Source organism: Neolamprologus brichardi, chromosome 18 (assembly GCF_056152115.1).
Source record: "Neolamprologus brichardi isolate AB-2024 chromosome 18, ASM5615211v1, whole genome shotgun sequence".
NCBI classification, from domain to species: Eukaryota; Metazoa; Chordata; class Actinopteri; order Cichliformes; family Cichlidae; genus Neolamprologus; species Neolamprologus brichardi.
Window position 1 is genome coordinate 12,674,000 of NC_142121.1, and position 27,061 is coordinate 12,701,060.

The 27,061-nt window shown below is 40.2% G+C and overlaps 2 protein-coding genes across 2 annotated transcripts in view; one reads left to right on the plus strand and one right to left on the minus strand.

Annotated features, from left to right (window-relative positions):
- Window positions 1–2,960: 2,960 nt before the first annotated feature.
- zgc:66427 (uncharacterized) lies at window positions 2,961–16,268 on the minus strand. Its single transcript, XM_006792344.3, has 5 exons — window positions 15,466–16,268; window positions 14,044–14,139; window positions 13,567–13,672; window positions 11,233–11,335; window positions 2,961–5,627 (listed from the first exon to the last, which is right to left on the minus strand). The coding sequence occupies exons 1-4, from the start codon at window positions 15,986–15,988 to the stop codon at window positions 11,278–11,280; spliced, it is 783 nt and encodes a 260-aa protein (XP_006792407.1). The 5' UTR covers window positions 15,989–16,268; the 3' UTR covers window positions 2,961–5,627; window positions 11,233–11,277.
- Window positions 16,269–16,498: 230 nt separating this feature from the next.
- Window positions 16,499–27,061, plus strand: part of tep1 (telomerase-associated protein 1) — a 36,518-nt gene continuing 25,955 nt past the window's right edge. Inside the window, exons 1-14 of the mRNA XM_087832321.1 lie at window positions 16,499–16,693; window positions 17,412–17,948; window positions 18,059–18,241; window positions 18,363–18,512; window positions 20,458–20,622; window positions 20,708–20,845; window positions 21,139–21,210; window positions 22,555–22,667; window positions 23,154–23,311; window positions 23,665–23,774; window positions 23,898–23,976; window positions 25,940–26,132; window positions 26,469–26,745; window positions 26,862–27,014. Coding sequence (XP_087688447.1) covers window positions 17,412–17,948; window positions 18,059–18,241; window positions 18,363–18,512; window positions 20,458–20,622; window positions 20,708–20,845; window positions 21,139–21,210; window positions 22,555–22,667; window positions 23,154–23,311; window positions 23,665–23,774; window positions 23,898–23,976; window positions 25,940–26,132; window positions 26,469–26,745; window positions 26,862–27,014 — 2,328 coding nt within the window. The 5' untranslated portion in view covers window positions 16,499–16,693. The remainder of the gene's footprint in view (window positions 16,694–17,411; window positions 17,949–18,058; window positions 18,242–18,362; window positions 18,513–20,457; window positions 20,623–20,707; window positions 20,846–21,138; window positions 21,211–22,554; window positions 22,668–23,153; window positions 23,312–23,664; window positions 23,775–23,897; window positions 23,977–25,939; window positions 26,133–26,468; window positions 26,746–26,861; window positions 27,015–27,061) is intronic.

Sequence of the window (27,061 nt, forward strand, 5' to 3'; positions counted from 1 at the left end):
TTTTTTTTTGTCTGGTTTTATTCAAATTATGAGGAAGTACTTAAAGTATAACACAAATAGTTCTTTTTTAAAAATAGTATTTATAAATGCTAATTAAATACAATATTCATAGAAATCTGGGGTAATATTTTGTCTTTGGAAAGCTTTCCTGAAAATATTCACATATTCAGTTTGTCTGCTGCTGCCAGGCATAGACTGTAATTGCAATAATAAGTGTGCAACCTATTTTCAGACAGCTCATTCAGTGCTCACATTTCCCTCAAGAAAATAAAAGTACTAGGATAAATATTCCTCTTTTGGGACAACACAAAATATTTTGTGTTTACTTCAGTTATTTTTAATGTCTGCTGTCCTTAATTAAAAACAGTATATATATACACACACAACCATAATGAACAAACAGACACTAAGATGAGTTGTTATTTAAGTGATAGCTTTTATTTCACAGGTTTATTATTTTTAAATTATGACATAGCTTATATTTTTGAAGACGGTTGTGGTATATTTTCAGGTCTGTTTACCTCACTGCCTCTTTTCAGTTTCATTTTTATTGTGTTTATACAAAACAACCATAGCGTGTGTTGATATTTAGGAAAATCCATTCTTTCCTCGACGAATGCTGTGATTCTTGTAACACTGGCTGCCGGACACTTCCTAAAAATTTAAAGTTACTTTACTTTCTTCAGGTCAATTTCTGGAGCAGTTCAAGCTTAGAGTTCAATGGTGACGTCGAGTGCAGAAGAGGAAATGGCTGAGGGGCATCATGTGGTAGAGCTGAGAGCTTCAGTTCACAGATACTGAGGGGATGTTGTGGTTTCAACTGTAAAAAGAACTAAGGCACAAAACATGCTTTTAAATGCAACAGTAACATGTTGTGCCCGCCCTGATTTTTAGATTTAATGCAGAATAAAGTCAGAAATTCGGAACTTTGAAATGACCACATCACAAACACAAAGCTCAGATTTTGTAAATGGGAACTGTGTGATGTTTGTCTTCATTGCACAATGACTCATACCATTGCATAATGGTTGGGCTGTGCTGGGACTTGCAGGTACCAGCTGCAGGAGCTACAGCTGAGCTAGTTTAGATACTTGGACGTTTATTTTAAAGCATTATTTCAATTAACTGCAATGTTGGTGGTCACAGGACACAAAAATTGCATGTATGGAATCTCCAGGCAAATCTGATCAAAACTGCTTAAAACGTTTGGTGACTTTCATCTGAAATAAGGATTGGAAGGATTTGATTTGTATTACACCTGCTGAATTACTCATGCATTTAAATTCAGGATTGTTTGAGTGCCACGTCTCGCTCTTATAATGTCTGTGACCTGAACACAGTGTACTGTGCTTTATAAAAGCTCCCTCATTGTGCTGTCTGGCTCTCACAAACCTCTTCTATGCTCAGCAGTGTGCGTCTGCTACATATGCATATAAGCCTGAAATAACTGATATGCTGGCTTGTTACTGATGATTTTTGTAAAGTAAGTGCATTACTTAGTGGCAGTCTTTAAGTCAGCCTACGGCAGTAATACAAATCCAATTATTGTTTCTTTTAGGACTTTAAATATAAATGTGATAAAGCCATACAGCTGAGTAGACACTCTGGTTCATAGGTTGCCTTAAATTGCCTTAAATTTCATTTAACTTATTATAGTTTTGTATTTTTTAATTGGTTTTTAATTTTATTTTCACTTTGTTTTTAATTCAGTTTAAGTTCCAGGGTAGTTTTCCTGTTTCAAGTTAGTTTTTATTGTCACAAAATGTTTAGTTTTATTCGTGCAAGTTTTTCTTTTTAATTATATTACGGAGGGCAAATGTCAGAAGTAAGATTTGGGAGCATCAGTACAGGTATTAAAGTAAGAACACAGAACCTTTTGAAAGCTGATGACTCATAGTCTTGGAGACATCTAGAAACTCAATAAACACGTGCCTCAGCAGGCTTGTTGTAACACAGTTTTTACCAAAGTAACAGATCCTAAAGCTATACGTGTCCTATAAAATGTTTTTTCACATCTAATTATTTTTAGCTAACTACATTAACCTTGCTCTGGGGAACCCTTCCAAACAAGAACCACACTTGTTCAGCTTTTTCTGATCGGACCATCATGAACTGTAATATGTAACATGCTAACTGAGGCCTCTAGTCTCTTAGATTTCAAGTTTCTCAGAGCATTGCAGAGTCAGTCCTTGGGCAGGACCTCGTTGGGACATTTCACTTCTAGGAAGATTGGCAAATGTCTTGACCGTATTCCCACTTGTGAATAATCTCTCACTGTAAAATGTAAAATTACAGACTTTTTTGGGGACATTGCCTTTATGCATTTTCCCTGCTAGCTCAAGTCACATAAATATCTTCTGTGTTTACCTGGTTTCAGTCATGAGAGTTGGACCATGAAGTGTATCTGAAATCGTGCTACTTTTATGCATTTTGTTTGCTGAAATGTGATGTCGTTTTCAAATCTGCTTCAGTAGCTCAGATGCATTTTAGTAGCAATTTTGCATATTTTCAAAATGGTGCATTCTTCTGCACCTTAAGGACATCACCATTGTGGATGTTTTTCATCATGTTTAGGAATTATTTGTTATTGGGAGATGACAACAAACAAGAACAGCCAACGATGGCTTAAGATTAGTTACCAAACACCTTCCTCTGCTTACTTTACATTAATTATTAAAGAACAAGTAATGCCTCTCCTTCTGTTTATAAGATAGAGGAAACTTGGATGAGTGACGAAACGTTTCTCCCACTGAAAACGCTACGTCCACATGAACAGTATCAACTTTTGGAGATTCCTCTCCTTCTGTTCATATGGAGATGACATGTCCAATGTAACTCCTGAAATCTACACATATGCCTAAGCAGGCACCACAGTCAAGCTCCACAAACAAGGAGACACATTTCTGACAACTTAAACCAAAACAAAAATATATATACACAAAACAGACACGGACAAAACATCTGTCACACATATTTATTGTAAAAAATACATATAAAAACAATTTTTGAGACATACAAAAGATCGGAGCTTAGAAACAGTATATTGAACAGACAAGGACCAAGCAATTTTCTTGAATTGTATTACATATTTACAATTTAATAAATAAAACTCAATTTGTTTGTTTTATACCAGAGTAAAGGCAGATTGTCCATATCTTGGGGATGCAGATACCGCTGTGGTGACAGTTTAAACATCGGTCTGTAATCACAGGGCAGGCAGGGAAATGGCACCCTGTGATTCGAAACCAAAGACTTGAGAATATTTATACAAAATACATCCTTGGTTGGAGACGGGCTAGTTTGCACACCGAGCATTTAGCTAGCATTGGTAAAAATTTGAGGTATTGCACCGCACAGCTTAGAGGGGGTTAAGGAAGTAAATCAAGAGTAACGTGGCGGTTTTGGATTGTCTGTAATCTTTATTGACAACCCAACTGCCACCAACACCCCTCTGAACACACACACACACACACACTCACACAAACACCCCCCCTTAAAACCCTCCCAGCCAAAGTATACAATATCATAACTTATCACCACAACAAATGTAATCTGAACATCTAAATGATCAATGCGCCTCCTCTTCTGCCCCGTCCCCCGCAACAACACAGACCTAAATGCACAAACTATTTTTGGCTTTATTTTTCTTTTCTCCGATACAAAATAAGAGAAACATGCACAGGGCTGCCCTCTAATGACGGGACAGGTTATAGCACCGCAGACTGCAGAACATTGGGGTGGGGGAGACATAAAAGACCAACAGAGGCTGGGGTGAACAAACCTGTGAGCGTGGCTCACCTCTTGGCCAACCTCTAAACCGCCCCACACCACTGCAGCGCTGAAAGGTAAACACCTTTAGAGCAGGCAGCAAAAGCAATCAGTTACAATATATTTTTTGTTCTTTCTGCTAGAGTTTCCACTGGCCTACGTACAACCTGTATCAGGCAGCATCTGTTGAGCAGCCTTACTGTTTGGGCTTCCACTTCAGCTCAGCCCCCAAAAACGACACCACAAATACCTCTTTGCACAAGAACCCCTTCACCAGGCAAAAGGCAATCAACACACACACACAAAAAGAAAGGCCAAGGATAGCCATTTAACACATTTAGCAATAAACATGAGCACTGTGATAATAAAATAGCCTAAATAAAACAAACAAACAAGGGGAATGGGAGGGGGGGGCTGCTTATGTAATAATTAACCATCAGCTGTCCGTAGCCTCCAGTGTTATGGATCGAGGCAGATACCACATGGTGTACACTTGCTCCAAAAATACATCTGTCCCTTTATCTCCCCTCGATCTGGCACTTGTGTAACCAGATGGCGAAACTGTTGCGTGGTCCAAAAGCGGAGAAAAAGAATCCAAATTACACCCCAGAGGACAGAGGAGGCAAGGGACAAAAACTCAAAACAGCTTTCAAAGTAGAAGTTTCGACCATGTGAGCCGCCATGTTGCGTACCAAATACAACATTAAACAGGAAGGATGTTGAATGCAGTTAAGCCGGTTCACCAAGCAGACTTCTGGGCAATTTACAGTACACACACACACACACACACACACACACTTCAATTTACAGTCGTGCTCAGGACATAGTCTGTCCCTGGTTGTTATCTAAACGTGCGCACGCGTACAAACACACACACAAACAAACAATCTTATCCTGGATCTTATGGTTTAAACTAAAACAAGCCTGAGGGACAAAAGTGCACAAGTTGGTGCAAAGACCAGCGCTACTATGGCCCTATAAAATACCTACAAACCCTCCTCAACACTCACCAAGTAGCAGCACATTAAACCCACCGCTATTCAACCACCTACAAGAGTCTGACCTACCAAAAAAATGACTTATTTTTCCGCTCCCCAAACAGTTAGGCCCCCAAACATCCCCTGAAATGTTTACATGTAACAGGAGAGGAAAAACAAACAAACAAAGAAACAAAAACAAAAAAAAACACCTAATGGCGGCAGCCCCCATTCACCAAATACAAGTCCTCAACCTCCAGCTCAATCAAAATAAAGCAATGTTTACATAGTAACAGTTTGCGCTTTCAGTGTGAGGTTGGTTCATTTTGGGGTGAGCCGAGAAAAGAAAACATTCATCCGATGTATGACATGGAACGATAATCGTTCGGTTTTGGATTTTGTCTTTTTTTTTTTGCAAAACACTTGATAAAATAAACAATCCCGTTGGGAGGGAGAGAAAATACACAGGAGAGGATCCAGAGTCACAGTTAAGACCATTTTTTCTTTTCTTTTTTAGCCCCCCCCCCCCTTCCCCCGCAGCCAGGTTTAAGTTCGTTCTAGGATGATAATATTTATACGTTCCGCAGTTTAAAGCCAAGTGCGCAGAATAGACGGATAAACGCCGTCGTTTCTGTTCCAACCGGGAGGGGATGTCTCGACCACGGATTTTTAAACTGTCGGGAGTAGTTTGGCTTGAAATGGTCAAGCTCAAAGGGAGCGATCCCAGCAGAGAGCATCAGGTGTCTTCACGTGCAGCTTCCTCTTAGGATCGTCTGTTCTCCGCTCATGTATTTGTTGTCTGTGTCCAAGAGTGACAGTGGGCTTTCGTTTGTTCAATTACACATTTTTTATTGGGGTTTTTTTCGGATTCAGTGTAGTCTCCTGTGAGGGCAGAAAAGACACGAAAGAAGAAGAAAAAAAAGATTCATTAATGCAGGCCGTGGGGACTGTGCTGAGAAACAGACTGCAGCAAAGACAGAAAAAAATGTGAAAATTTATGTCAATTCTATATCTTTTTTGTTGTTGTTTTTTGTGTTTTACAGAAACAATGTGGCCACAGGCAGAAGTTCTTTGTGCTGCCACCATTTATTTTCTATTCAAACACTATTAAGTTCAGCACTGACGCAAAAACTTTGAGGGTGCAGCTTCTCCCAACCCCACCCACCCACTCACACACACACAGTGTTTTGTGAACACTGAGAAATCCAGAAGCAGGGAGTTTTGTGACGCAAATGCTGGATGTCACTATTGGCATTTTTTACAGCAGAAGCCCTTATTTCAGGAGTAGAGCAGCACTCTAAAAATGAGTCAGGGGGGAAAAAGGCTGCCTTTTGGCCTCGATCAAAGAGCAACTTCCAGCCATTGATAACTAGCAGACGTCCCCTAAATGTCCCTTGATGCTTGACAATACAACTGAGTCAATCAAAAAGACTCCCATGTTAAAAACAAAACCTTTACACCGTTTACTAAACAAGAACATTTTGGCCTCCAAGCATAGTTTTGCCCAGAGCAGAGTGCAGTTTTTCTTAGAACTCATCCACCTGGAAAATGGAGTTAGAGGTGCAGCCACTTTGACTGGGAGGTGGAGCTGAGCAGCTTCTACTCAGCCTCATCCACTACTTTGGTTTATTTTATTTTAAATTATATTGGAGCATTTTTTAATGGATGGATCTGACGAACTATTATCAAACTGTAACAGACAGAGGTAGTTTCCTGGTCTGAAACGCGAAACCAGTGCAGCAGTGTCTTAAACCTGCATTATTTCTAAATGGCCACCAGGGTGCAGTCTCTCTGGTTTCTTTTTATGGGAAAAGACGTCTGGGATTTGACCTTTGAACACTTTCCTGACGAAATTATGTGCACAGTCCCAGAAAGTTGAGTCTGTTCAAGTGGATGTATCCACATCAGCATAATCCAAATAAACAAAATCATCTTACTGGGATTTCCTAACCTGGGTGACATGTTGGCTGAGTCACTCATTTTCAAAGCCATGCTGTAAAACTCAGAAACCAGTCTTACTTGTTATCATCTATTGTCCACCTGGGCCTTACAGAGTTTCTGTCTGATTTCTCAGACTTTTTATCTGATTTAGTTCTCAGCTCAGATAAAATAATTATTGTGGATGATTTTAACATCCATGTAGATGCTAAGAATAACAGCCTCAACATGGCATTTAATCTGTTAGACTCAATTGGTTTCTCTCAAACTGTAAAAGAACCCACCCACCACTTTAATCACACTCTAGATCTTGTGTTAACATGTGGTATAGAAACTGAACATTTAACAGTGTTTCCTGAAAACCCTCTCCTGTCTGACCATTTCCTGATAACATTTACATTTACAATAATTGATTACACAGCAGTGGAGAGTAGACTTTATCAAAGTAGATGTCTTTCTGAAAGCGCTGTAACTAAGTTTAAGAATATAATCCACCCACTGTTATCATCGTCAATGCCCTGTACCAACATAGAGCAGAGCAGCTACCTGAACGCTACCCCAACAGAGGTCGATTATCTTGTTAATAATTTCACCTCCTCACTACGTACGACTCTGGATACTGTAGCTCCTGTGAAAACTACGGTCTCAAATCAGAAGTACCTGACTCCGTGGTATAATTCTCAAACACGTAGCCTAAAGCAGATGACTCGTAAGCTGGAGAGGAAATGGCGTGTCACAAATTAAGAAGATCATCATTTAGCCTGGAGAAATAGTTGCTTTATAAAAAAGCCCTCCGCAAAGCCAGAACATCTTACTATTCGTCACTGATTGAAGAAAATAAGAACAACCCCCGGTTTCTCTTCAGCACTGTAGCCAGGCAGACAAAGAGTCAGAGCACTGTTGAGCCAACCATCCCTTTAACTTTAACTAGTAATGACTTCATGAACTTCTTCACAAATAAAATTTTAATCATTAGAGAAAAAAATACCAATAATCATCCTACAGATGTAATATTATCTACAGCTACTCTTAGTACCATTGATGTTAAGTTAGACTCTTTTTCTCCAATTGATCTTTCTGAGTTAACTTCAATAATTACTTCCTCCAAACCATCAACGTGTCTTTTAGACCCCATTCCTACAAAACTGCTCAAAGAAGTCCTGCCATTAATTAATTCTTTGATCTTAAATATGATCAACCTATCTCTAATAATCGGCTATGTACCACAGGCCTTCAAGCTGGCTGTAGTTAAACCTTTACTTAAAAAGCCATCACTGGACCCAGCAGTCTCTAATTATAGGCCAATCTCCAACCTTCCTTTCATATCAAACATCCTTGAAAGAGTAGTTGTCAAACAGCTAACAGATCATCTGCAGAGGAATGGCTTATTTGAAGAGTTTCAGTCAGGTTTCAGAGTTCATCACAGCACAGAAACAGCTTTAGTGAAGGTTACAAATGATCTTCTTATGGCCTCTGACAGTGGACTCATCTCTGTGCTTGTCCTGCTAGACCTTAGTGCAGCGTTCGATACTGTTGACCATAATATTCTTTTAGCACGATTAGAGCATGCTTTAGGCATTTCAGGTACTGCGCTGCAGTTGTTTGTATCATATCTATCTAATAGACTCCAATTTATGCATGTAAATGGAGAGTCCTCTTCACACACTGAGGTTCATTATGGAGTTCCACAGGGTTCAGTGCTAGGACCAATTCTGTTTACATTATACATGCTTCCCCTAGGCAGCATCATTAGAAGACATAGTACATTTTCACTGCTATGCAGATGACACCCAGCTCTATCTGTCCATGAAGCCAGATAACACACACCAATTAGTTAAACTGCAGAAATGTCTTAAAGACATAAAGACCTGGATGGCCGCTAACTTTCTGCTTCTTAATTCAGATCAAACTGAGGTTATTTTACTCGGCCCTGAAAATCTTAGAAATATGGTATCTAACCAGATTCTTACTCTGGATGGGATTACCTTGGCCTCCAGTAACGCTGTGAGGAACCTTGGAGTCAATTTTGAGAGTGACGCTGAAAAACTAGTTCATGCATTTATTACTTCCAGGCTATTGTAATTCATTATTATCAGGATGTCCTAAAAACTCCCTGAAAAGCCTTCAGTTAATCCAAAATGCTGCAGCACGAGTCCTGACAGGGACTAGAAAGAGAGAGCAGATTTCTCCTATTTTGGCTTCCCTTCATTGGCTCCCTGTTAAATCCAGAATTGAATTCAAACTCCTGCTCCTCACATACAAGGTCTTAAATAATCAGGCCCCATCTTATCTTAATGACCTTGTAGTACCATATCACCCTATTAGAGCACTTTGCTCTCGCACTGCAGGCCTCTGTCAGTGCGCCCCAGGGTGGCTGTGGCTACAATGTAGCTTGCCATTGCCAGTGTGTGAATGTGTGTGTGAATGGGTGAATGAATGTAATGTAAAGCGCTTTGGGGTCCTTAGGGACTAAGTAAAAGCGCTATACAAATGCAGGCCATTTACCATTTACTTGTTGTTCCTAGAGTATTTAAAAGTAGAATGGGAGGCAGAGCCTTCAGTTTTCAGGCCCCTCTTCTGTGGAACCAGCTTCCAGCTTGGATTCGGGAGACAGACACCATCTCTACTTTAAAGATTAGGCTTAAAACTTTCCTTTTTGCTAAAGCATATAGTTAGGGCTGGATCAGGTGATCCTGAATCCTCCCTTAGTTATGCTGCAATAGACATTCGCTGCTGGGGGATTCCCATGATGCATTGAGTTTTTCCTTTCCAGTCACCTTTCTCACTCACTATGTGTTAATAGACCTCTCTGCATTGAATCATATCTGTTATTAATCTCTGTCTCTCTTCCACAGCATGTGGCATGCCCCGCCCCTCCCTGAGCCTGGTTTCTTCCTGTTAAAAGGGAGTTTTTCCTTCCCAAAGTGCTTGTTCATAGGGGGGGTCATATGATTGTTGGGTTTTTCCTTTGTATCTACTGTACAATATAAAGCGCCTTGAGGAGACTGCTGTTGTGATTTGGCGCTATATATAAATAAAATTGAATTGAATAAAACATAAACTGTTTCTTTCAATCTGATTATTCTGTTTTAGAAAGCAGGATTAACCAGTGTATGCTGGGCATTGTCTGACTTATTGAGCTCATCTTGAGGTCTCAAAATAGAACCCATAAAAAAATGTTTTAAAAAAAAATAGTTGCTTTCATCTTTTATATTCTCTATGGCTCAGACGCTAACGCTAAACTAAAAGATTCACATTGCATTTCTTTACTTTTCTGAAAAGTACAACTAATAAATCCATCTTGAAAAACACATTTTGATGAACAGTAAATAAATAAATCTATAACACATCCACTAGGAAATTAATGTGCATCCATACCAGACTAGCATTTTACAGACATTGCTGGCATTTATCACACACAATAGCTAATCAAGAAAGCAATCACTGGATCCGTCAATAATGGCATAATTAACAGTCGCAGCTCTTTTGTCTTGCGTCAATTTCACACTCAAGGTGGGGGCCTGTTTCCCTCCAGATAACAAATCTAACGACACATTTTATTTTTTTAAACAACTTGCCAACAAGTCGTGGATACTGGCACTCTTATTTGGTGTTGGCTCTTGTTGTGGCAATGTCTCACTTCCTGTTCCCGTTGCAACGAACCGCAGTGCTTATCTGTAGTCTAATCTGTAGCTTGGTTAATTACAAGCATGCACAAAGCCACTTATTTCATTGTGTAACATACACGTGGGTTATCGGAGCACACTTTTTGCAAATTAAATTTACAGCTTAATGTGTCTTCAGGGGTTTGAGGGGCTTGTAGTTCTCCGTCTCACCAGCACTTTCCTGCTCAGTGTATCCAATGTTTAGTTACACCTAGGCCTCCTTTAGTGCTAATAGGACTCATAATAAATGTCGTTCTTTCATAGCTTTCAAGGCCTGGTTCTTCAAAAACACAATTGCTGATGCAAAAAAATCCACCAGCTCAGCTGTAGTACTGGCAACATTTTAAATGACTGTGTGACCTAAATACATTACACTTAATAATTGTAGTTATGCGTAATTTGGTGTACCACAATTGTGTCAATTTGCGTATGCATCTCCCTGGGGGGATGCAAACATTCTCCACTGCAGTCCTCCAAAATCCCAAATGCATGCTGCTGGACGCGGATGACGCCGTGCATCGGTAGAATGCTGAGTGGTTGGTAAGAGGGCCAGAACAGGGAAGGGAGCAACAGCAGAGTTAACCACAAAAGTGAGAGGCATTGTCTTCAAAGAGCTGAAGTGAAACTGAGTCTGTTATAAGTTTGCTTTTCTCCACAGCTCGCTGATGGACCAACGGCAGCACAAACAGGGGAAATCCACAGACTGGTTGTGCCACATACATCACATGCTGCCCCTATTGAAACCAGGCGCTCTGTGCAAGTAGACTGGCACTCCGGACTGCACACACGCTACCACGGCTGAACCATAATGTCACCATTACTCTTCACTGCAGGCAGTACTAGCTGCACGTTTTGGTCATTTATCAGGTCAGCAGTGCACGTACCTGAGTCAGGTTGGTCACGGCATGGAATACATGTGACCCCATGAGTCAATCAAAGGGATGTTCAGGGCAGCAAGGCTTCACCTTTGACCAGGAATCAATGCAGCTGCAGGGAGACAGAGCACACTGAGAATGTGGAGACACCAAGACGATATACTTGAATCAACTCATGCGAATGTGGGAGAAACTCAAAGGTCTGCTTGTGGTTGTAGCGTCTCCCACAAGGCCTAATCCACTCACAGGAGGTGTGAAACCAAAATAAAAGGGTAAACATTCAGCAGTCAATCCTTTAAGGCCTCGTTGTCTCCCTGAATTTAAATGGAGCAGAGATAAGACGCCCGAAGACCTCGGGGCCTCTTTTGGCTGTTTGCCTTTGTCTTTTTGTTTTGAGTTGCAAAAGTCTGTTAGGAGGTTTTTTCCCCCTTAAGTTAATGGCCTCTTTACTTTTAACTCGTGCCCTCTCCTCATGTTTTTCAGATGGTAATGACTTTTATTTTTATTGGCTTTAAGTCACTAATCTGGAGCTGAGACAAACAGTCGATACTTAATGAGCCTGGAAGGAAAAAAAAAAATAAAAAAAAGGAAAAAAAGGGAGCAGCAGCTAAAGCAAAACATTTACCAGCAGGAGATTTTAGGTTGTGCTCCCTTCTCCCTCATTTTTTTGGATAATTAAACTGAATGTTTTGGGTGATGCTACTACTAAAACAAAATGAAGTAATTGCATTGAGCGTTGGGTAAACACATTGAATAATGAAAACCGGTATAAGATTAATCAACAGTAAAAAATTAAATACTTGTATAGTCTTGTATAAACTGTTTAAAATGATTGATAAGACACTCAATCAATACAAGTAGTTTTATATAAGACACACACAATGTATTCACATAAGTAACCGACTGACTTTCTTTATTCAGTAGAAATATTCAATGATTTTGGGTCTGTTAGCAGTGTAGCTAGTAAAACACAAAACAACATTATGGCAGATTGTCCTCATATACCTCAGACCTGATTAGTGATCCTATTCGTCTCCCGGCTTGGAACCGGCTCTAGCAGCGCGTTCCATTTGAAGTTAGAAATTTTCAAACTTAGAAAGCCGGAGCAGCCTCACCGACCCAGACTTAACAATCCGAGATGGCAGCAGCAGTGCACGTAAACATTCATAAAACTGCAAAACTTGCAATCTGTACAACTAATGTACATTTGTTATTCACCAAATGAGCCACACGCAGAGCACTGACCAGACTCTGTCCATGACTGTGCTTACAGTGGTTTTAGTCCTGCGCTCTACTTTTAGTGATGCACAAAAAGGCCTGCCTTACTATGGAGCAAAACAAGTCCCACTCAAAACGCTACGTCCAGATGAACAGAATCAACTTTTGGAGAACTAATTATGTTATCTGTAATTTTTTTAAAAGTTACAAAAATACAGCAGGCTGGATCTTGAGTGATCGATTACCTAATCTCGGTAAATCGGCTGTACTGAGATTAAGGGGAAATCAGTGGCTTCTTGGAAACTGGGCAAAAATCAAGTAATGAACATTGCAGTTTGTTTTAATCTGTCAATGTGGGTTTTTTTTGTTTTTTTAAATAAATTGGCTGAAACATACAACATAAAGGATCACAGTAAAAAAAAATCTCCTAGAAATGTCATTAATTCCTTGGAAGTTACAAAAAAATAAAGCGTTGAACATTACAGCACGTTTTAAAAATGTCAAATGGGCTGAAACACATTATGAAAGTTGATAGTCATTTAGTTTTTTCCTAGAAATGTCATTGCCACTTAGAAAACTCTGTGCTCACATCTGGTATTTGTGTAAGAGTGTCAAATTAAAATGCAATAATCCAGCATGTGTTTTCACAGTTGTAAAAGCTCTTACTGAAAAATATTTAAAGTCTTCCCTTTTTTTCTGTCACATATTTATAATGGAGGATGCTCTTATTAAACGTGGCCAAAGTTTAAATGAATTAAAAACATACAGCTGGAAATTCGCATAATAATAAGTCAAAATAATGTGAACACATGTTTGGCTTTAATCCATTTTATCTCAAATTTCAAAACAAGGCTTCCCGATCCCATCACTTTAGCAAAGATTACAGAGTTGAGTCTGGCACATCCTATCTGGGACATGAGCAACCGATCTGTAATTCTCAGAAAAGTGTAGCTCTATATACGATACACACTAGTACAGAACAACTTTTGCGTCCTTGTTTCAGATAGATGTCAGCTCTGGAAACCACCACATTTGCCCAGTGAGTTTACTTTTAATGTCACGTTTTGTCCCAAGCGAAGAAACAAGCTTATCTGCCCTATATTTTATTTTAAATTTCATCCATACCTCTTGTGGTAGACGCAGAGGCAGGCCAGTCTGGCGATGGTCTCTCCCTGTACCAAATCCTCCAAACAGATGGAACACTCGCCACTGTCTTTACTGAGCACATCCGCTGTAAATGCACAAACACACAAATCAACAATCAGGGTTTTTCCAGGCTAAAAATGGCCCTCTGGGGAATGGCAATGCATGTAACCAGTCCATATATAGCAAAGGCAATGAGTCTACAGAAGTCTGAATTTTCCTCTTATTACGTTCAGTTTGATGTCTTTTTTGACTTGATTAAATTAGAGCCTACTTAAAAATAAAGTGTTGCTCATATTTTTGTCAGAGACTTTGTGATCTTCTCTTCTGGGAAGTTCAAAAGGCACTTTGATGAGTGCCAGAATGGTTTTTTTTATGCATAGGAAAAAACCCTGACATTAAGTCACCAGCCTTTTAATAAACACAGCTGTAGGAGTATTTTAGTGCCACGATACTTACTGTTGTAAGGTAGAGGAGGAGATGTGAGGCAACTCAACAGGTGATCCTCAATCCGACCCCCCGGGAAAGGCTTTGAGCAGAAAGGACAGCGGATATCTGCAGAGGGCACAGACACAACAGACCCAAGATTAACACGGTGTGTTACAGCGCGATATAAATGATAGATGATGCGCGCTGAGCACAAGTGCTGTGTTTGGACATCTAGGTTGCACAAGCTGAAACCGCAAACCAAAGAGCAGCCTGAAACACACATGCTAAATGAGGCGTTCCCATGCCTGAGATGGTGAGAAAGACGTTGCCCTGAGTGTAACTGACCTGAAATAGCGTTATTTGACTGTACTCACTGCTCAAAACACTGACTCAGTCTTGAGGGATGGCCACTGCTCGAGCCATTCGTAGATAGGACAGCCAGGCAGAAACAGTGCCTCGCTGCCCTACATTTGCCTCCTCCATCTATGATTCGCTGCCAGCAGTGAGCAGGCATGTGCAGTTGTGACCCATTTCCCTACACTTGCTAGAGGGCTGGCCTGGGAAATCCACCACACTGCTCTGTGTTGGTTCAAAATGTCACGCTTGCCGTCACATCTCCACCATCTCTATTCATCTGATTATCTAATGCAGACCGAGACAAGTGCAATTTTTTTGGCTTCCTCTGCACACTAATGCTCCAATTTTAATGCAAGTTCTTTTTTTTTTTTTTAAAAAAGGCAGTTTGTTTCTTAAGACTTTCATGCTGCAGGATTTACCACAGACAGCCACTGTCAACAGGCCTTGTGAACTGAATGGACTTGTATATCATCACTTCCAGTTTTATGCCACAGGTCTGCTTCATACAATAGGTTCTCTGATTATTTTAGTCAGCATGTGAGCAGGGGTATAAAAAAAAAAAAAAAAAAAAAAAAAAAAAAAAAAAAAAGATTATCTGTCCAAGAATGTAAATTCCTCAGCAAATCCATTTAATTCCAGACTGGCTTGATTGAGGGTTGCACTGTGGCATTTATGATGTCGTTATATCCAAAAAACATGTCTTTTACTTAAGGATGCAACAGTTGCATTTTTCTCTTAGTCAAGGTTTTAATAGCCCTGTGTTATTATTTTGTCTGACTTCAGATTAACATCAGCTGTCTAATGAAAGCACAGTCAACCCCCACATTTTTTCCCCTTCTCCTCAGGTATTGCGCAATCTTTTCCCGTCATCTTCAAGCTCCAACACATCCATGGATTTTATGTAGCTTCTGTGGAAAAACGCCTAGCTGTATGCAAGCGTTCCTGGCATCTAAAAACGAGCCCAAACCACAATTACTGGTGCAGACCAGCCCCGTTACTAAGGAAATGTCATTTATGTGGCGCAAATGCTACAGATTGTATTTTTAAAAATATATATATACATATATATCTGGTGCTGTTTAGATGTTAACTTACTGCCGTGGCGATTGTTCAAACGGTAAAGGCCGATCCAAGCCTCTGACACCGGCCGCTGGTGTGTGCTTCGAACACGGGCGGACCTTGCGCCAACACGGGCGGCAGAGTGCCGATTCCCGGGCAGCCGCTCGGAAAAGGTGCGGTGTGGTGTGCGGCCTGTCTCCTCAACCTGCTGGTGTTCTGCGTCGACGGGAGCCTCTGGGCTAACATTGCCGTCTTCCTCGGGTTTCCCCTCGCTGTTGTCGTCGTCCCCGGGTGACGCCTGGCCAATGCTAGAGGGGATGCTGTGGTGGTCAGCGGGGCTGCCGTCCGCGCTCGCTCCGAGCTGCCCCGGGTCCGAATCACTACCCTCCTCCGATCGGCTTCGGTTAGCCTCAGTGTCATCGAAGCTCACCGAAAAGTCGACAACGAGGCTGGTGGGCCTCGTGCAGCGAGGTCGCCGACAGGAATCCCGCTTTGTCCCATCTTTCCCGAAAGCTGAGGAAACCGTGTCTTCGTGTAGGCGACTCGTTCTCGTCCCCATCTCTGGTAGGCTAATTGAGCTGGCTAGCCGCGCTGCTTCCTCAAAACAAACTACCACAGAATGAGGTGGACGGATTAACTTCGAAACAATCCGTAATATGGTAAAATACTCGGATGGACAGTTTAAATTATCCCAACTGCCCAGTAACGTGGCCTTGTGAAAGGAGTAGTTGAAGTTCGACGTGTCTCCTCCGGCCTCAGTTCGTCCTCACTATCCACATTTTCCTTTCTTTTTTGATGTACCCGTTCTGGCTGCTGCAGCGGAAATAGAGCGTTTGCGTTTCCTCTTTGCGCCTCAGTCCGGCATTTACGGTAACTTCATCATCCATAATAACTTTATTATTATTTGAACATTAAACAGCTTAGATATGTTTTATGGTGTTATTTGTTTATCTAAGATTGTTATCTTTTTCAAATAAATATATCTGAATTTATTGCGCGTGACAGTTGTTCTTTTCTGGTCGACACACATATGTCCGGTATTACGGTAAAAAAAAAAAAAAAACTCGTATTACGAACACAGTATTCTGACCAATCACTGGTCTTTTGATAGCCGGCTGACAGGACAGGTGTTTGTATGACAGCCGTTTACAGGAAATCAGTGGATACTCTTGACTTGAAGGGGCTTCGAAACAGAAAATAACGTCTGACGGAAACGTTGTATATCAAACTCTCTACCCACGGAGTTGAAATTGTGGGTTTTGCGGTGAGTTTCCTGTGTCTAGCAATCGTCCTTGTAGCTAACCACGCCTATGAAAACTCGAGTCACTGCAAAGAACGAAACATTTGCTCCCATATTGAATTCAGCTGAAAATGTTGTGCTGTGTTTGCATTTGACAGTTCATTCATTGCAGCTAATGTTCTTTCCGTATAACTTATATCAGTGTTTGTTTTATTTCTGACTTTGGTGGGTAATTTTACTGCCCTTATTCTTGTTGTTTACGCATGGATAATTGTCAAATCGATTACATAACATGAGTTGTTGTTTTTGTTTTTTTTGTTTTTGTTTTTGTTTTTTTAATCCAAAACAAACCCTGGAGAGCACCGCACCAAGTTTAAACGTCGTTGTCCCAATTATGTGTCAGTTTAGCAAGTTTTACTTTAGTTTCGAGCTGCGTTTGCGGTCTGCTTCAAGGCCCCTTTATATTTGGATTTATATTTGACATATTTATATTTGTTCGCATTTCTGCATGTTATCCATGCATTATTCTGTATGTTTCCCAATGACACTATCTACAGTCTGTTGGGCATCATGTTTTTAGACTTTGTTCCTGTAATATGGTTCACGCCCTTAGATACAATAAAACAGTGCTTGTTCAAACAGTAGAAGGAATCCTGCCACTCAATACTCTCTAGGATTATATGGCTTGTGACTGAGAGGAGAGGAGTGGCTTTTTGACATTCTGATCTCTCTTTTTCTGCAGATGAATGCTCTGACTTTGCAGTCAGCAAGCCTGGCCCCAGGAGTGCAGAAGCAGCAGCAGGCAACATGTGGGAGAAGTTTGACTTCAAATTATTCTCCCCCAAGTCTGGAGAATAAGTTCTTAGCTCAAACCTCCACAATAATGCCCCAGCTTTCCTCCCCACTCATAGATTTTGCAGGACAGCCTTCCTCTTGCTCCTCTCTCCAACCCTCCAAACTATCTTCCACCTCATCCTCCCTTCTCTCCACTTCTTCCTTTGCAGCCTCCTTCACTTCTCCCCTCCTAAGCACCCAGAACAAGCTCCTAGACAGTAACTTATCTCATCATTCTTTTTCCTTGACCTCCTCAGTCCCTAATGACTCTTTGCTCCCCACATCCCTGGCCAGTGGTGCTCTACTCACTAACTTTGCTCAAACTCCTTCATTCTTCCACCATGATCTCATGAGTAAAGACGAGAAAAGGGATGATGGATGGGATCCAGATGATAGATATGAGATATCTGAAGTGATGCCTTTCAGTTTTGAAGAAACAAGTGTGGTACATGAAATATTCCTCATTCCTCTTTAAACATAAAATCATAACACATCAACTTTTATTAAAACTTTTGTTGTATGTCATTTTTAATTTAATTTGTTCTGCACAAGCAGATTTCTGAGGATGAAGATAATGAGGCTGAAGAAATTGATGCTGAGAAAACTATGGACTTGCCTGTACTGGAAACAGAGTTGATGGAACAAGAACTTGAACAAACTGAGGTTGTCAGACAGGAGGAATTTGGAGAGGTCGAAAGAGGAAACGAGAAGGCCGAAGAGGAGCTGAAAGACAAAAAGGTTATAGAGAATAATTTATTTGTGTTGGTGTCGCCAAGTTTACATTTCTGTAGACCGGTGCTCCCTAATTGAACTCCTGGGTGCTGATTAAAGTGACTCCTTGATTTTGTCTGTCCTTCAGTATTTCCTCTTGAATATTGTGTGTTGCTCTCTGGTCAATGAGAGCACAGCTCCAGGCCAGAAGGACTGGGACTCAGAGGACAGTGTTTGGACCAGAATCACAAACCTGGCAAAGGATATTTCTGCCTATGACCCACAGTTTCTTCTGAAGGTATGCATGAGAACTAAATTTTTTAATATTTTAACTCCACCAGGACTCCATTATCATTTCAATATGGTAGAAAAGCAAATTAAAAAACACAAAACATAAACACTCAACACCATGTGACAACGGGATAAATCTACTATGACTGTATATATCACAGACAATATTAAATTATTGCTCTGTTTCAGGATAATATTGCCTGCACAAATGTGTTGTTATAATGGAGTGCATTACTAGCTACATGCAAATTAGCTAACTCTTTTACAGTCTCCTCATGTAGGTCATGAGGAGATCTGCAAAGACTTTCCAGACCAATTAATTCCCACAAGCCTGTATTGTTGGTTGAATTTACGAATGTCTTTAGTTCAACCCAGGATAAAAAAATAACATGGTTTATCACAAAGTCGCACAGCTTCCAACATGCAAATTGTCAGTTTGCATTAAGGTGTGCCCAACATGTAACAAGAGCTTTACTTTCTTGGATGTTCAGAATATTTTCATAGACTATTTCACTGTACTCATGCTAACTATTTAGAGCCAGAAATGATCCTATTTGGACAACAGGATAGAGCATTGAGTTACCAACTAAAGTTAACAACCTGGTTTGCAAGCTGCATCCAAAAACTGTACAGATAAGACTGTACTGTTAGCATTCAGATGCTAAAATCACACTGATCAAAACTGAAAAAGAAATATCCTCCTCCTACACCAGATCATCTGCCTCCATCTCACCCTGTCTCTAGCATCCCCCTCAGTCACACCAGCCCATGTCCTGCATGTCCTGCTTCACATCATTCACAAATCTTACAGCAGCTGCTTATTGCACATCCTTGGTACACTGTATCTGCTATCCCTCTTCTTCACATCCAGACTATCTCAGCTTTGCTTCTCTAACTTTGTCTCCAAATTGCTCAGCTCAGCTGATATACTCATCTCTAATCCTGTCCATCCCGGTCACTCCTCCTGTCTTTTTGTCAGTGCCACAGACTCCAAACCATACATCATAGTGGGTCTCACTGCCATCTTATAAATCTTACCTTTAACTCTTGCTGCTATCCTATTGACACAAACGACTCCTAACACTCATCTCTCCACCTACTCCACACTGCCTGCACTCTCTTCTTCACCTCTCTTGTGCACTGTACATTGCTTTGGATGGTTAAAGTCAGGTATTTAAACTCATCTACCTTGACCACTTCTTCTCCTTTCAGCTTCGCTGAACAAGCCGTATTATTAGTGAGATAATGTGATTAACAATGCTCAAAGTTCCAGCAGCAAAACATGGTAGAGCAGTCCAGTTCAGTGGCTTAAGTTAGCAGAGATAAGACTTAGAAGATGGCAGTCAGCTACAGCTGTCTATGTTTGCATACCTAACTGTAAGTCTTACCAATATATCGTCAAGATGAACTATGAACCCACTGAACACATGTTGTGTTTTAATCAGATAAGCCATAAAAAATTTCCCAAAGGGTCCAACAGGGTAAAAACAGTAGAAAATCCAGTTTAATCACTCATATGAGAAGTCAGGGATAGCACAATCAGTTTTAGCTGCCTGTCGATTAAATTAGCCACGTCCCTAACTCTATCAAAGCGAGCGAGTTATAAAACAACAGCAACAAAAAATATCACCCCTCTTAGAGTTGTTATGAAGAAGGAAATTACTCATAGAGACCAGAACCTACTTTTTAATGCTAATAGTTGAGCATTTTTAGTGAGAGTGAATTGCTTCTGGAGCCAGGCTGAAGGGCTCATTGAGGGAACTGCAGTTTTGGGTGGTTTTTCCACTTTGGTGTTTGCTTAATTTTTCAGCCCTGATGCACACACATCAGGTATTCTCAAATAACCAATTTAAAGTGGTGCGTCATGAGAGTAAGCACAGCTAATGAATGGTACACAGCAGGGCCATAATCATGTATATCATATATTATATGGTCTGTCTGCTCCAATCTAGGTGGCACTTTACACTCGACAGAAGCTAAATATTCGGATCACTGCGAACTTCTTATTGGCTCTGGCTGCCAACCTGCCGCCCACCAAGCCACATGTCCGCAGATACTTCTGTGCTGCTGTACAGCTGCCGTCTGATTGGCTGGAAATAGTCAGAATCTACAGTACAGTAAGTCATAATGATTATCTGTTGTATGGTCTGGACGATCTGGATGTACCAAGTCTGTCTTCACACTACAATCTGATGTTTCCAGTGCTTCAGCCGCTCTCTGCCGATGTGCCTGAAGAAGGCGATGGCTGACAAGTTCAAGCAGTTCAGCGAGTATCAGCTGGCCAAATACAACACACGCAAGCACCGCTGTAAGCACAACCGCAACAAGCGCAAAGCAAAGGTACACATTCACTGATTATGTTCTCTCCTAAACGTTTAAGGTCTCAATGTGGAAATTAAGGCCTAACCAAGTAATACTAATTTCACCACCTCTTTAGTGGGGAAAAAACTTTAGTACTAGAGATGAACACTTTGCTTTTATTGTTTTTACTGAGTTCTGCCTCACTGACTCAACCAGAAAAATCTGCTTGTGGTTTCTGTGTTTGTGTAGCTGACTCTAAATTCACTTCTTATACATACATGCTTTAAATATCTGTATCTGACCACACTTATTATGGCATCTGTGACTTCCAGAAGCCAACCGATACACAGATGAAGGAGTGGGCGGACTTGATCAGATCAAATACATCAATTCTGAAGAACTTTGTAAGTCAATACACTTTACTGTTGTGTCACTAAATAAGGCGCTTACTTTCAGTTCCTTTCTGTCTTTCTATTTTTTTTAGTTACTGTTTAATGAAGTACTTTCTTAAAATAGACCTATTATGCTGGTTCTTATTTCCTGTCATATATACAAGGATATAACCAGGCTTTACTAATTAGTGAGACGCAGAACTTTTTTTTCTCTTAATGTTTTATATTTAAGTCATAGTGCTTGTGTTTCAGTGACTAGCAGAAAAGGCTACACTTTTGAGGAGACAACATCCTGCTTTTTCAAGAGTAACTGTGTATATAGAAATATGTATATGGAGTTTTGTGTGTATAAAACAATAAATTAAAACAAAATACAGATTCATTCATTCACTAGAAAATAAACTAGCACAAGGGAAAAGTTACTTAATCCATATTTCTGTCTCTCCTGTGCCGGTGGCTCACTCTTCCTTCCTAAACCAAACAATTATCCATTCTTATGAGTCATGCTTCAACCGAACCCCCCAAACACAATCCAGTGAGAGGAACACTACGGTGGGCCGTAACTCTTTAGAATTTCCATGGAGTTATTTTAAAGTGAAAATCATCTTGAGCATCACACAATGATTCATGTCACCAACTACTGTAATAGGCATACTTTGCTAGCACGCAGTTGTCCCGCCTTTTGCCTTGAGCACAAAAGCTCCACACACCTGCTGTTCAAACCAGTTTTTGACAGACGACCAATCAGGAAAAAGTTGACTTAAAATGAGAAGAGCTAAAACAACTTGTTTCATAGAGAGTATGAGTTGTTCATATCATGAAAATCTCCTAACTACTACGAAACTGCAGCTTCTGGCCTTCCAGTAGTGTGCACCTTTATGATTTTATGAGTGAAGCCAGCAGCAGGGGAAGAGTCACCTGACTGCTATCAGAATTATCAATACTGTATTTGTGAAAAGTAAAATAAAATGTGCTTAGTTTTGTCATGTAAATAATTATATTTTGCTGTTTATGTCAATTTTCTACATGTCTTTACTGAGCACGGTTGGATGTGCACCTCCTGCTGCAAGCTTCTGTGCAATGGGCTTAATCATAAACGCAATGGATCTCATAGATTAAGCAAACTCTTTTCTGACCTAAAGGGAAAAGTGCTAAAATGGTTCATATAAAAAGAAAGGACAAGGTTGTGAGATCATTTAGTGCAGATTGAGTTGAAAAAGTTCCTGCTAAACAACTGAAAAAATGAATGACTCATTCATCATTTTTGTTGCTGCTTTTGTTCTCTTGAAGAGCCGTTTCTACTTTTGTTTAAACGTCGGCTATGGCTGCTTTATTTGTGTCTGTGATTGGATGCAGTTGCGGTTAAAGGTGGTGGATAAGAAGCAGAGCGAGTTCAGCATAAAGAAGATGATTAAGAGGCTTCACATCAAAGAACCGGCTGAACACGTTATGGCCATCCTGGGAAAAAAGTAAGACCTGCAGAATTGTTTCCTTTCACGTTGCATAAGCACATTAAAAAACAAAAACAAAAACATGTAATTCTCATGCTGTTTAATTATGCTTCGTCCACAAGTCCTAATTTTTTTCTGGTGATTGACACCTTGTATCTGTTTAGTTGTATGTTTACAGATGCTTGTCACCATATCTGTTCAAGAACCATTTATTAAAATCTTTCTGTACTGGCTATAAATGCTGGAGATAGGAAGTTAAAGTCTCGCTAAAAATATAAATGTATGCAGTGTTTTCATTTTTTTTGCACTAGAGGTGCATTATCCTTTCTAATTTATAAGATAGCCGGTATGTCTCAGAGAAATGAATTTGTACTCAATTCTTTGTAAAATGCAGCACATTTTTGTTGCAGTTCCTGTTTTGACCCTCTTTGATATTTATTCTTTAGAGAAATGAAGGTAGAAATCAGGTGCATATAAAAATGCAGTGTTTTTTGTTGTTATCAGGTATCCAGCTGATGTGAAGGCATTCACACACAGTGGAATGAAAGGCGTGTGGGACAGGGAGAGAGCTGGGCAGCGAATGAAACTTAAGGAGCCGCAGACGTGGGAACGGCTGCTCAGTATGGAGGGCAACAAGGCCGCCACCTGGGAGAAGCTCATAGGTCTGAAAAACAAAAAGCTTAGACGTTCTATTGAACTGAACAACGTGCACGGGCTTGTTGACCACAGCAGTGCAACCACTGAATCACTTTACCAAGCACATGATGACAGGAAAAAAATGCATCATCTTTCCCTCTGTGTGTTCAGTGTGTTTCAGAAGTTCATTCCCTCAAGTTAAAAGCCCTCAATCACTCTTTACAACACATCAATGAATTTTATGTTTAAATTAGTTATTTAATATTTAGTACAGCAGACTTTAAAGTAGACAGAGCATGCGTGTATACATAACCTGCAAATACTCAAAGATAAACATGATTACACACACAGACAGACAGATAATGTCTCCCCTTCGCAGACACCAAGTCTCTTCCATTCATGGCCATGCTGAGAAATCTGAGGAACATGATTACTAAGGGCATCAGTGAGGCTCATCACAACAAGATCCTCAGCAGACTGACCAATGAGGTGAAACACACTATAAATCTTTATTTTAAAGCATATAAAAAGCGAGTAAAAGATGAGTGAAATTGTTTTGCTGTTGAAATTAGCTCATCAGGTTCTCTGTAACTGTTTGTAATTTGTTTACAGAAAGCAGTTGTTCAGAGCCGACAGTTTCCTTTTAGATTCCTTGCTGCCTACAAAGTCATCATGGAGCTCTACGCTATTGGTGAGATGCACTATAGTGCAAAAAACCTTCCATATTCATTATTAAATTAGTATTAGCCTATATTACATCAAATAGGCTATTTAAATTTAGATGATTCATTGGAATGTATAATTTGGATCAAATATTGGGTGTAATGTGAACTCGGGAGGCGGGGTGACCCTACAGTCACAGCTGGGATACTTGGGATATATATATATATATTTTTTTTTTTGCCAATTGACTGCTATTGACTCTGACAATCAGGTGATTAATTGGCACCTTATATTAGGGATGGGAATCAAGAACCAGCTCTTGTAAAGAACCGGTTCCTAGTAGTCCAATTTCTTGGAACTGTTAGTCTGCTTGCCTATCAATTCCCCTAGTATCAGCTGATTTCAGTTCATATGTCTAAGAAGAAAAAGATTGGCGCAGTCTGCAGCGTAGATATGGACCTTGCTTTTATTTTTATTGCACAAAAGGATGAGAGCAGGGCAGAAACAATTGCATTATGCTGCTAACAGAACCTCAACTTATTTCAAGCACTTGCGCTGACAGCATGCTTACACTAAGCTATTCAAGAACCCACAGTGATGTTAAAGCTGAGTGAATGTCAACACAGACCCAGCAGCCTGACCCTGAACTTCAACAGGTTCACTGATGAGACGTAAGGCTTCAGCCTCCTTTTCTGTTGGTTTTTGTTTCTACAGTAGAATTACTGTGGTCATCTCTGCTGGTTTTCATCATTGCTTTGTGTTCATATTTAAATACTAAGGGAAAATCATATGTGTGTCATTATTAGGATAGGGATTTGTGTTTGTATGTGGGGCTCTAGGCTAAGGTTTATGCTATTAACTGGTTATTATGTGACAGTGCGTTTCAGCATGAAAGTTGCACGAAAGTAACAGAACGAGTAGTATAATGAATTACTTAATTGCTCACAGGAGAAGGTAACACACTGCATTACCTTTTATGAAAAGTGTTCTGTGTGATATGTGTAATACATTACATTTTTAAATAATGATCACAACACCATTTACAACAAAGACAGCAAATACCTCCAACATTCACAAACATTTGACCGCAGAGCATGCAATTTATTTGCAAAAATGCAATGCCTTTGATATGCTGCTTAGAGATGGTGTTGGCTGTCAAAGCAGAGCCGATGAAAATCACTAATAAATCAAATTGATAATTGATATTGACAATGGAATTGCAATTGCTGAATTCATATCAGTTCTGATCTGGTTAGGGCCTGTGCTATAGGGCAACTTCCAGCTTTTACTCCCCAAAACCAAATTGCAGCATTATTTGAAGTGAGCCTTAGTACCATCTCCAAATTGAAGGCCAAGTTTCAACGGTGGATGTCAGAGATGGGCCATTAAGAGGGCATCCCAAGAAGACAATAACATAGGAAGACAGTTTCCTCATCCTGGCAGCACTAGGAACTGTAGGCAGTCTTCTACAGTCTTGGGGGGCAATTGGGAACAGCCAGTCTCTAGTCTGAGAGGGTTGCCATGTCTGCCCTTTACTGTTAGGCCCAATTGTACTGGTGTCTGCAACATGTGGACTGTAAGCAATGAGTTTACAATCTGAATCAACTTCAGGCATCCAATCCAATAAACTACACCAAGCAAGAGTCAATAGCAGAATAAGTTGTTTGTGATTAGCAGAGAAATTTTGGGAGGTTAATAAACTCTTCTGCTCAACCCACAAATACATTTTCATTACAAAAATAGGACCATTTAAAGTGAAATAAACAGGCTTTCCAACAGTTTAAGATTTATTGCTAAGAGCATTGTTACAACTAAGAATTAATCGACCACACACAAATTTTCATACTTTTTCTGCTAAGTTTATGTGACCAGTTTTAAACTAAAATATATCAGCAAAATGACGCAAAACCCTCCATAGATGAGGTGTAAACATCTGTGAAAAACAAAAAAACACACATAGCACTTCTCCTTTCAATCTTTTTTTCTTTTAGCCTCTGCAGCACAGCAACAACTACCCTCTGCCAACAAGATCCTGATGGACATCCTGAAGAAGATTCCCAAAAGCCAGCGCTTACAGCGGCTGACGTGGGAAACGACTAAAAAGAGCAGGATCAGGCTGACACTCAGGGTGCCGTTTATCTCTCGAATGTATAGAATGAAGAAGGCCCAACTCATAAAAGCCAAGTATGTGAATGTTATTTGTGAGTTGGTGATAATTACTTTTCCTTTTAGCTTTAGTTAATTTTGGAAAAAAAACAAACAAAAACATTCCTGGTTTGCTAATCTTTACACTGCATTGTTTGGATGTTTTCTATATATAATTTGCTTTTGCAGTGATGCACAGGTTACAAAAGCATCACATGAAGAAAATGTAATTATATACTGCCACAAAACTGCTTATAATGAGATTGAAAATGTTTTATGTTGTTGCAGATCTGTTCAGATTAAAATGTATTTGGTAGTGAGAAAAAGAATCAATCTGCACAGAGTGTAAGACTAAAGTTTTCTGTATGTGTGCAGTCAGAGGAACTACACTGTTGCACTGTTGGACCGTTACCGTAAAGCTCTGGAGACTGCCGTTCAGATCTCCTGTCGTCAAAACGTGCCTCCGCTCCCTGGACGGACACTCATCCTGCTCTCTCCGGGCATCTATTACGATCAGTCTGCGATCCAGAAACTGGACTTCTGCCTGCCTCCTGACCCAGAGGAACAAGAAAATGAAGAAAAAGAGGCAGAAAACCCAAAACCGAAACGCAAGAAGACGAATATCGAGGATCCTGACAAACTCACTCCAAGTGTAACTCCCTATATTTTTATTTATTTGTTTTTTTTGTGTCTGGAAAAAGTTTGGCATATTAAAATGACGGAACCTGTTAACCTCTCCACCCATTTATTTATCATGTATCTTGACAGAAGATGGAGGTTGCAGTTTTGCTCGCTCTGATGATCTCCAGCAGTACAGAGGATTGTGAGTTGTGCATAACTTATTCCAATCAGTGGAAAGAAGCAAAGCTGAAGTCTGATGTCCTGTTGGAAAATGTCAGAAGTGTGCTCAAGCAAATAAAGGTCCAAATTCTGTTTTAGCATCTTATTCTTTATTTGTTTTTGATTTG

Coding starts and splice junctions, on each gene's coding strand:
- zgc:66427 (XM_006792344.3), bottom strand. CDS start 15,988: ATGGGGACGAGAACGAGTCGCCTACACGAAGACACGGTTTCCTCAGCT. Junction 13,673..14,043: donor TCCTCCTCTACCTTACAACA/GTAAGTATCGTG, acceptor GTGCATTTACAG/CGGATGTGCTCAGTAAAGAC. Junction 11,336..13,566: donor CTCTGCGTCTACCACAAGAG/GTATGGATGAAA, acceptor GTCTCCCTGCAG/CTGCATTGATTCCTGGTCAA.